This window comes from Coffea arabica, chromosome 2e (assembly GCF_036785885.1).
Source record: "Coffea arabica cultivar ET-39 chromosome 2e, Coffea Arabica ET-39 HiFi, whole genome shotgun sequence".
NCBI lineage: Eukaryota > Viridiplantae > Streptophyta > Magnoliopsida > Gentianales > Rubiaceae > Coffea > Coffea arabica.
Window position 1 is genome coordinate 73020886 of NC_092313.1, and position 11376 is coordinate 73032261.

The 11376-nt window shown below is 38.2% G+C and overlaps 1 protein-coding gene across 2 annotated transcripts; it reads right to left on the bottom strand.

Moving 5' to 3' along the window:
• Positions 1-5159: 5159 nt before the first annotated feature.
• Positions 5160-9027, bottom strand: LOC113733031 (uncharacterized). 2 transcript variants are annotated; one of them, XM_027259147.2, is made up of 4 exons: positions 8811-9027; positions 7904-8250; positions 5788-7824; positions 5160-5399 (listed from the first exon to the last, which is right to left on the bottom strand). In XM_027259147.2, exons 2-3 carry the CDS (start codon positions 8245-8247, stop codon positions 5793-5795), a joined length of 2376 nt encoding a protein of 791 aa, XP_027114948.1. In that variant the 5' UTR covers positions 8248-8250; positions 8811-9027; the 3' UTR covers positions 5160-5399; positions 5788-5792. The 2 variants fall into 2 exon arrangements, with proteins under 2 accessions (XP_027114948.1, XP_027114949.1); XM_027259148.2 differs by lacking the exon at positions 8811-9027 and having other exon boundaries at positions 7908-8046.
• Between the last annotated feature and the right edge of the window lie 2349 nt (positions 9028-11376).

Sequence of the window (11376 nt, forward strand, 5' to 3'; positions counted from 1 at the left end):
AAAAGTACATGGCTTCAATTCTTTTACATTTAAACTTGAAGTAAGGTATCATATAATATATATATATATATATAAATATATGTATATATATATGTATGTATGTATGTATTTTTTGATAACAAGTAAGATATAATATTAATAGCTAGTTTATTTCTTACGAATCCGTATTGCGTATGGAAGATCTAATCCAATGTACACACATATATTTTGTTCGGAAAAGAAGGTTTAATCCAATATTGAGTAGATGGAAATAGAAGTTTAATCCTATATTGATCAAATCCCCTGTTTATAGAAAATAGTGTTGAGGGTACACTCGATGTACGTGCAATTTTAGAACAAATTAATTTTTTTATATGAAAGAATTTAGTATAAAATTTTCATAATAAAGAAAATTTTATTTCTAATATTTTTTTGAATGGGCTTTTAAAGAGTTTAGATAATTAGGTTGAAATTTAGGTAATTAGGTTTAGATAATTTGCACCGGGCCTACGAGTATTACTTATTGGGACCTGATTTGAAATTGGTCTTAGCTCAACGGGATGGTTCTGCTGCTGGACTATCTGACCATGCTGGAGCAGGAGGAATAATCCGACACTCTTCTGGTCAATGGGTTTTTGGATTCTCTAGGAACTTGGGCTCCCGCTCAGTCCCACTAACTGAATGCTGGGTGTGCGAACGAGGTTTGGGTTGTAGATATATAACTTGGGCCGAGACCTGCAACATTACACAAGATCACAGAGCGAGGCTATCCCCTCGGCGTAACTCACGATGCCTAAGTCAGTAAAAATGACGAGGTTGAGGTGTTCAGAGAGGCGGAAGCAGTAGTAGTTACCTCCTTCGTCGAGAGCGAGAATCATGGAAAATCGGGTCAGTAGGCTGACCTCACTGTTAGAAGTAGTTCGCCGTGTCAGTTAGAAGCCTATCACACTACAATGTCAGACGGTGCAAGTCACATCAATCAAATCAACAGAGCATTCTTTCCGGACAATGGGCCGGAACGGTTATCAAGAAAATCGTTCGGGGCACAAAATTGTGCAAAGTGCATACAAAATGCATACGGCGTAACTCTGTCTCACACGGCATAATTCACTTTCAACAACGTGTAACTATAAAACAAAATTTTGTGGGTCTCACACATGATGTGCAAAACGAGACGCAAGATAAAATCTGAATCTTTTTTTTTTTTGCCAAATCTTGGCCATGAACTTTCAGAAACTGCAGCCGTTCCTGTCCCTCGTCCATTCCTTCCCAAGGTCTGTCCCAACTATCTAATCAGGAAGTTGGTTGACCTTGGGGGAATCATCTGGTGATGTCGAGTTTCGGAGAACGCAGGTTCAGCCGAGGAGAGGTTCCCTCACCGGGCAATACGGGATGGCTTGGAGTTAGCAAGCAGACCTCTAACATTTCTTTTGTGGAAGTGGAGCTAGATTCCACACAGTTTACTTCCTTTCAAAAATATTTTATCCATCTACTCATGAGCTTTCTCCCGTCTTGAATGATTGCAGGAGCTGTTGACTACATTTCACCAAGCACATTTCTACCATAACTTCCGAGAGACAAAACAGATGTGCACATGCATTAGCAAAAGCATGAATCATGTCCAGGCTTGTTTTCACATTTTATTTGGACGATTTGAAGGGAGTTACCCTCCCAAGATTATTGAAGTACATCTATCTGGGTCTAAATTATGCATACAAGCACCTTTTGAATTACAATATGACATTTGTTGTCCATTTAATACCAACCAAAATCCTAAAATTCTAGTTTTGAATAATAATCTCTAGACATTTAGGATCCTAATCCAGTGGGAAATTACATAGAAGCAACCGGCCTTGAGTACATCAGGAAAATAAGCAAAAGAAATGTTATACCTTGTTCCTCATTAAATATAGTGATTAATTTTGGTTCACACAAAGAGAATGAAAACAAAAACATCTCCAGGTTACAATCTTATCTAGATCAAATGATGTTAGTTTCAAATCCGAACTCAATCCATGAAGTTCAGAAGTTGTGCCACAAATTGAAATTATCGTTTGAGTTGAGGGAAACTAAAATGATAGTGAAAGAAGACAGAGACCACAATAGTTCTGAATTTTATGATACAAAAGAAAATGAATTTTAACCTGAAGGCGGTTGGGGATGGTCATCCTGGCTCGGCCCCTTTTTTTTTTTTTTTTCTGCCACTAGTTATTTATAATGGCCATCTGACCAAGCCGATCCCGTCACCACTTAGGGCGACCCCCATCCGTTCTGGTCACCACGGCCACACATCGCATACGGATAACAGAGGTGACTCTCACATCTACTGTTATCTCGGATTGGCGCCGTGCCTGGCATGACAACCAAGGTCCTGTCGAAGACCCTGACACCTGCAGGATGGACAGGACATCTGCTGAGACCTATCCACTGCACAGACCTGTCAAATCAGACTGACATGCTCAGTCTCAATCAGATCCTAGGAAATTGGAGTCCAATATCCTTCCCTCCAAGTTGTCTCATATAAATACAAGGACCCTCACTCAGAAACAGACAGGCAAAATATTCCGTAAGAATTACTTTCAAAAACTTCTTCAACCCTCTCTTATCCAAGCTAACTAGATCGTCAGAGGAAACCCGAGGGATACAGTCCTGTCTCTTATAATTTGAACAGGTGACTTTTGTGCGGTTACACTTCACTTAGGAGAGCACTTCGGCAACTTGGCATAGCTTGTCAAACCAGAAATCGCCTCTTCAGTGGTAGAACCAAGGAAAATTAAATGGCAGTGAAAGAAGACAGAAAGCACAATGGTTTAGAATTTTATGATACTAAAGTAATGATATTTAACCTAAAGGAGTTAAAAAAGGAAGAAACAAATTTTACACACTAGAAGAATGGAATCTTCCTCTGTGCTATTTGGGTTATGAAGTGACACCAAAATGGGGGAAAAATTAACGGGCACAAGCACATAGTTAGAAAAAAAAGAAAAAAGAAACACTAATCCCATGTAGAACAAAATTGACATCGAAGTCACTGACATATAACTTCGGGTTCGTTCATCACCACGAGTTAGAGCATTCTCCTGGACTTTAGGTTATTTACAGAGTCTTTTACAATTCACTCACTCATTAATACGGTCCTCGTATCGACGGCAGCAGCATTCGGATATATGACCTTTATTTAGGAAGTAGTATGATCTTACCAATTGAGTTGAGCTAACTTTTGTTGGCAAACAGCCAAACATACATCGTGTGTTATCGAACTTATCGTGATTCAACTAATCAAATTATGGGTAAAGGACAAAAATTGAGATGGAAGAGAGGAGCACTAGAACTGTAGAACTGGGATGTGAGAGGAATAAGTCCCTTGTTTTGCTAATAATAAACCTTTTGAATGAGTGATGAACGTGCCAAACTAAATCCATCAATTACTTGAAAGAAAAATTCAAATGATATTGAGATGCCAAAGGTGATGATAAGATGACAGGACAGCCAGGGAAGAGGCAGTGCACGGAAAGGCCATCAACACCAAAAATCAAAATAACCAGAGGGTGTTGAAATGCACCCTTTTCATGCGCTGCCTCGTCCCCGTCTGTCCTTACCAATCTTGTTTACCTTGTAGCCGAATTATGCAGATGATTAGCACCCCATGATGTGCTAATGAATACCTGACTGCAGCCGTAACTGCCCATCTCCATGATTGGTGGAATGAGCATAGGGAAGAGAGAATTGGCAGAAAGCATATGAGGGTTAGGCTCGAGAAAGCATGTTTGAGTTAGAAATTGATGTCCCGTTTAAATATGAAGAATGAGAAAAGCATTCTACCAAGAATTCTAACTCTTTGCTCGAAAAAGATGGTTTCGAAATGTCTGCCCTGATGGACACGAATTGGCAGAACAGAACGGCTGACTTAAATACAAGGAGAAGGAAAAAGCAATAGTCGCAGTACAAATGTTAGTACTACTAGAATAGTAGGAGCTAAGGGCCTAATAATGCTGTACTTCCTATCAAAGATGTACTACCACCAAATTGTTGGAGCTTTGAAGATACACAATGATTGTAGCAGCAACACAAGGTTATTGAAAAAGTGTTCTGACGAAGTTGGTCACCCATTTGATAATTCTGATGTCGCATGTAACAACGGCTTCTGATGACCAATCCTAAAAGACCCACCTGGCTCAAGAAAATGGCACATTTATCATCAAGTGTGTCCACAATTCATTCCAAACTCCAACGAAGCCATTTTTGCCTTGGAGATTGGTGTAAAGTATAACTCAAATCACTTGGGGGTTCTCGAGAAGCAGGCTGAAAGGGGAGGAGCAGGTAAGAGAGGCGCTAAATGGTGGGGGAATGCCATATGATGCTGTGAAGGATTAAAATACGCAAAAAGAAAAATAAAATGACAAAAACTTCCGAGGATGGAAAACAGGAAACTTTGGTTGTACTGGTTGTACGACTTTTTCTGTGGAAAGATAAGTGTACTTATTGTTTGAGACTTGCAAATTTTAGCAGTTGCGTCAACCTTGATACTAGAAACGACAGGGACATTTACACTAAATTGGACCACATTCAAGCATGTTCAGCAATTTCCCTGTACAATTTTGTCTAAAACTAATTCTCACTATCCACAACCTCCTTGAAAGGGAAACTCCGACTACAAGATCCACCGTGTATCTTTTCCATGAGAACCTGGGACTTAAATATGAAAAGGATTAAAAAACAAAAAACCAAGGAACCTCTAGTACCATTACCTAAAGCTTTCTGATCTAATTTGATATATCTTTACATTGATAGCCTTCTAAGGGTGGAATTCTTTTTAGGATCACAACTTTCTGAAATGTTAACCAGTTAACCTGCCCACCACAATGCAAAGGCACACGATCCAAAGGCTATCGTCCAATTAGCTGTGTTACTGCCCCCTGTAAAATCTGCAACAGTATATTCTCCCATGGTGATACAGCAGCAAAAGACTTCAATTGGGTTCCAGTTCCTCCAGCTTAAAAGGGGAGTACTAAATAAAGTAGCGGGACCTTTCATGCTAAAAGAAAAAAAAATGAATAAAATTGCTAATTGCTAGTAGTACAGATCCACATCTCACCAATGGGAATGTACTACCATCCCTAATCTCTTGGTACAATACCAAGAGAATCCACAAAAGACACATCCAGAGGAAGCTTTTGACATGAAACAAGTGAACTGCGCAACTGATATTTACACCACAAGGTGAGCTGATCTCAGTTAAGAAAGCTGTCTAATGATTCTAAACATCTAATCTAACTTATTAAGGCTAAAAAATATCTAAAGTTAGAAAAACCAAATAAAAGAAAATGATAAAAAAAATGAAGAAAAGAAAACTGCCTAGAAGGTACGTCAGCAACTATCGATGTGTTTGATGGCACAACAGTTCCATTTGTCCAAAAATCCTGAAAACAGAAAGCAAACAGATTCAATTCGACTGGCACTGTTAACAGCAAGTTGTCATACCAATGCACTGAAACTAAAACCAAAAAATGTTATTCCATCACCCAGGCAAACCTCCCCAGCATACATGATCAAAACCACTTGCAAAAAAGAAAGCAACAAGAAGCTTAATTTAACACTAGAAAATATGCTGCATAGTAGCAATAACATAGGCTGCACTCCTATGCAATACAGATTTAAAACACTAGAAAATGATATGGGGGAATCTGTACTACGGTCCAAATAATTAACTAATTTATTTGGCTAATTGTCCTATGGTTTAAGATGTCAACACGCAAACAGATAAAAGATAATACTGTACTGAGAGGACGTCATATCGTTAGTACTTACATAGTCTAGAACTCCAATGCAAACTCTTTGCATGTTGACTTATTGTGCCCAGTACCCTTGCATCTACTACATTGGAGCTGACGTTTCATAGACTCCTGTGAAGCATTTTTCTTAGTGGTAGGTCTGCCAGGAGGGCGACGAGTTGGAGGAGGGGTTACAGTTACAGCACCCTGAGAAATATCCTTTCTCCCAGGCCTTTCTATACTTGGAATAGGATTTAAGGACTCTGAATATGTTAATCTGTAACTATTGGTGGTGAAGTATCTAGCACAATAATCATATGGATCTCGGCCCAAGCAACCAATGACAGTCAAGGCATGGCAGCAAGGCAATCCAGAAAGTTGCCATCCCTTACATGTACAATTGCAGTTCGCAATGTCAACAAGTTCAATGGACTCTCCACGCACCTCATATGTGCTCCCAGAAGCTGTTAATACTTGATGGGGGCGAACTTTAAGGCTTTCCTTTTCAAATTTTTCCTCCATAGACGGGGTTAACCGTGTGATCCATTGATTGGATTCAGTCCGCCGGGTGTAAATCAACTCCATTATCTTTCCTCTTATTGCATCAACCATCTGTGTTATTGGCAATTCATTGGCATCTGACACCCAACTGTAAAAGAGCTCTCCGAAGTTTGATGTCATATGGTTATATCTTGCACCAGGAAAAAATGCATTAGCCCAGTGCTCAGGCTCACTTTGCATGATCCAGTTATAGGCTTCAACTGAAATACTTTTAATACTCTCAATGCACCTTTGGAAGCCTTCTGGCCTCGTTGCATAAGCTGTTGCAAACAAGTCTTCAACCATTAGACGCTTAACTTCATGAGAAAACTGACCCTTCAAATCTCTAATTAGTTGCTCAGAAAGATATCGCAGACAATAAGCATGGTAGATCTCATCATCCTTAAAAATTTCAGCTATTGATTCTCTTAATCCTTTGTCTCTATCTGCCACAATTGTCATACTGCGACTTGCTGACAACGTGTTGATGGCAATTGCCTCTCTGTCAACTCCAGCAGTCATATCACGACATCTTGAAAGTGCAGTTTTAAGTTGTAGCAAAAACCAACGCCAATTATCATCAGATTCTGAATCTACCACAGCAAAAGCAACAGGGAAAACATCATCATTGCCATCAGCAGCTGTTGCTGCCAGAAGCGTACCTTGGTATTTTGAGCGCAAAAGTAAGCTATCAAGGAAAAGCAAAGGACGACATCCATGTTCAAAGCCATATAATGATGCATGGAATGCTATGAAAAGCCGATGAAAACTCGAATTTTCTTTGGTAGTGAAAGTAGCGAGACTACCAGGATTTGTCTCCATTATCTTTTCACAGAAGTACGGTAACTGTCTATATGCCTCTTTATATGAGCCTTGAATTTGTTCCTTGGCAATCTCTTTCCCACGCCAGGCCTGAAAGTAATTTAATTGTATTCCATAATCCTGTTTGATGTCTTGCACAATGTCCTTTGGCTTATAGTTAGGGAAAGCTTTCAACTTCTCCTTTATGATACTTGCAACCCAACTTCTCGTTGCCTGATACCCATTCTTTAGAGTAGCACCTTCACACGTATGCGTTGGATTCATTTTCTTAATGCATATCAATTGGGTTGTTGACAACCTTGATGCATGAATTCTCCACGGACAGCCCTCTTCTTTGCATTTTACTGTCACACGATGACTGTCATTCTTCTTGTACTTGAAAGCAAACTGATGTGCAATAGCATATTTGCGCAATGCCTCACGAAATTCATGTACACTGTTGAACCGTTGGCCAACACCAGTAATGTTGTTTTGCCACATTTCAGTGGCTTTAGCATGCTTTTCATTATAGGAACCAACAGCATTTATAGGAGCAGCAATTTCAGCTGGAATATCAATATCAACATCACCATGGTTGGTATCACCTACAATATCAAAGTTGGCATCAAGTAAAAGACCAGCCTGGTTTGAATCATCAGCAACATCTTCCTCCATGACATTTGGAGGGGCATCAACTGGAACTCCCGCTTCTGACAAAGTTGTCCTGCTTGACCTGCAAAATAAAATGTCCCCAAATGTTTCATTCGTAAAAGGCAGACACTTGACACACTATTAGACAGCAAGAGAACTACCTACTGCCAGGCATGTGCGAAGCTTCAGGAACAATGACCTCAGTCATTACAAAAATCTCAGCAGTCTCAGCATCGCCGTGAAACTTGATCATGCGTTTAAGGTCTTTATCATTGGAGATAGTAATAAGTGTCTTCTTGTTGCTTGGGAGAAAATATTTGACAGTCATTGTATTAAGGTTGGAATTAAACATCTCTGCAACCTCCGTCTTGAAATCCTTATACTTCATCTTATCATCAATTTCCATAGCATGAGCATCTCCACCCTTATAAGATAGAAAACCATCTTTATCCGTCTCAAATTCACCTCCTGACTGGCAAATAGCTATCACTCTTTTCCCAGCCATGACCTGAAGCCAAGTCCAAAATACAAAACTGCATAAGCCAGTAAACGACCTCCATTTACACCAACAGGTGAAAATTCGTTCGAATTAAATCAACGTCATCTACCTCCTTACGAACGAACACTAAGGATGTTCAATAATTTAAAAAAAAACACATGACCGAAAGAACGTTCAACAAAAGTTAAATTTAATCAAATACACAATCATTCCGGACTCTGCCCTGTCAATATCTATTTACCAGCAACTTAAAAACCTTAAACCATCTCTCCATCGGGATATACAATTTTCATATCCCAAACTACATATAAAGTAAACTATATCAATATGTAAACGCTTAAAACATTAACTGAACACTCCCAAATTAGGGCAAGCGAAAAAGGGCAGACTAAAGAACAAGAAAGTAGACATACAAACATGTTAATTAGGCAAAACCCAGATGAAACATACATATTTCTAGCAAAAACCCATATAAAGATTGAGTCTTGGACCAATGAAATTCAAAAAAAAAAAAAAAACTTAAAGACAGTAAGATGAAAAAAGAAACAAAAAGCCCATAAAAATCGTACCTTTAAGCCAGGGTGCAAAATTGGGAGAAGGGTTTGTAGTAGGAATTGACGAATGGGGGGGAAATAGAGGAAAGGTGAAGGGGGAGGGAGTCTGATGAAGATCTACATTAAAAGGCGATAGATACGCTTCCAAATAAAACTATACCTATATATATGTATATATATGTATGTATCTAATAGAGGCTGGAGGCCTTGGAAAGGGGCGAGTAATTTTGTCACAGGTCTAGTGATGGAAATACGGAGTACCAATTTAAAAAAAAAAAGAAAAAGAAAAAAACACACGCAAATACACACACAATAAAAAGCTTGTAAGAGGGGCTTACGTGGCTATTGGCCACTGACCAATCAGATGTTGCCGCTTCTCATATATCAGGCATCCCCATCATTGTGTCTTGTTAAATCTTGAAAACAACCTTGGAAGACCACGGGGGAATGCTTACTAGATGAGGATTAGGAATAGGAAGTGGACAAAAAGTGCCCATCTTATTATTTTTTTTAATAAGAAAAAGAAGGTTTTAACCATTTGTGATCAATGTGTTTGGAAAGGAGATTATTTGCCTAAATATATTTGCTTACATCATTATTATAATTTTCAATATATTTTTTATTTTTTTAATTACCTTTTTATCTCACATACATCACATCACAAAAAATGCTACACTAAAAATATCTCAAATAATTTATAATCCAAACACAGTTATTTTTATTTGAAAGATTCTAGTATTATATGGTTTCTTTGAAAGATAAAATCCGGGCACTTTTTTAAATGTGTTTAAGAGGCCTTGATTTTCTAAGGTAATTAATTTGCATTGTGAATATAAATACAATCTAAAATTGATATTTTGCCATTGATATAACCTTTAAAATTCCTAGATAGACGGATCATTCAATCTCAATAAGACTCTATTTGGGGTTACAATGCTTTTAGTAAAAAAGTATTTTTTAATGTTACAAGTACTTTTAAAGCGTTTGGTGAATATCATTCCATTAAATTTGAAATTGAGTATTCGGTGTTAAAAACACTGTCAACAAAAGTTCAAATTTGGTACTTTTAGAATAGCTTTTCCCGATTTAGAAATAAAATATTAAATTTTATCATTTTATCCTATATTATGAATTAAATAAAGAGATAAATACATTTTTAAATTTTTAAATTACACATTATTCAATACAATGAGTACTTATTCAACTATGTCTCAAAATAATATATTTAAAAGCAATTAAGTACTTAATAAGTACTTTTGTTAAAATCTCTATTAAAGAAGTGTTTTTCAATAAACTATCGCAATTCTAAACAAGCCCTAAGACAAAATTATGAAAGATAATGTAGACCAAAAAGTAAATGTTGAGCAATTAATTACCTCACACAATGCACATATTCTCCGTTGTGTTTGGATTTGTAGTTACAAAGTCACCATCAAGCTTGATATTTGTGTATAATTTCCCTTCCCGCACGTTTCCCAAAAATAGGAAAGTTGATGTTATTTACTGCTTGTTAGTAGTTGAAGTACTGGTGAGCCTTTGGCAAGAGTCTTGGTGTTTCCCCTCCCCCATTCCCTCTATCCCATATCGATTGTGAGTGGTGTGTGTGTACTATTTAAGGTCCTCAATGTAACCTGAAAGTCAGCATGCCTTTTGGGTTGGGCTGTGGGTTTCCCTTAGGTAGTGGGTGTGCGTGTGTGTGTTATTTGCGGTTGTTTGGATAAGTAGTTGAAGTACTGGAGAAGGGTGAGAGGAGGGATGGACTATATGGTACGAGAGAGAAGGTGTAAGTGAGAGGTTTAAGATTTGAGACCTCCTACTTATATATATATAAAAAAATTAAGGAACAGTTAGATTAGCTAGTAAAGTGGAAAGGGTTGGATTAGGCGGTAAGATGAAAGAGATTGTAAATAGGAAAATTTTGAAACTTAAAAAAAAAAAAAAAAACTTATGGGCTTGTTTGGCATTTAGGTGTTTTGGCGAGGAATTTCGAAAAACTCTTCAAAATTTTTAAAATATACATTTCAAAATACCTAAAAACACACAAAAATTTTTTCCTTTCTTTCTTTCCCCTTCAACCTACTACCACCACTACCCGTGCCCGCTGTTGCTGTCATTGGGTGCTTCCCTATTTTTTATTTTCTTTCTTTTCTCTCTGTCCTTCTCTGTTCTTTTCCGTCTTTCCTTTCTTCTTCTTTTCCTATCCTCCTCCTTTCCCCTTCTCCTGCCACCCCATCTTCTCTCATCTCTTTTGACCTCTCTGGTCCGTGAGGGAGAGAGGAAGAGGGGGGAGGAGGGTGGGGGCGGGGTGAAGAAAAGAGGGTGTCGGGAAAGAGATGAAGGAGGTAAAGGGGGAGAAAAAATGAGGAGAAAGGGAAAGAAGGAGGAGGAGAGATAGGAATTGAGACAGAGGAAGGAAAAAAGGGAGGCGCTAACAGAAGTGTCGCCCGACGACAGAAGTGGAGGCTGGCGGTGATTTGAACAGTTGTGAGAAGGAAGAAGATCAGAGGAAAGAAAAATAAAAGAAAAGAAAAAAAAGAAAGGAATAAAGCATTCACCATTGCCACTATTGCTCCAAATTATG

Coding starts and splice junctions, on each gene's coding strand:
- LOC113733031 (XM_027259147.2), bottom strand. CDS start 8,247: ATGGCTGGGAAAAGAGTGATAGCTATTTGCCAGTCAGGAGGTGAATTT. Junction 7,825..7,903: donor TCGCACATGCCTGGCAGTAG/GTAGTTCTCTTG, acceptor TTTATTTTGCAG/GTCAAGCAGGACAACTTTGT.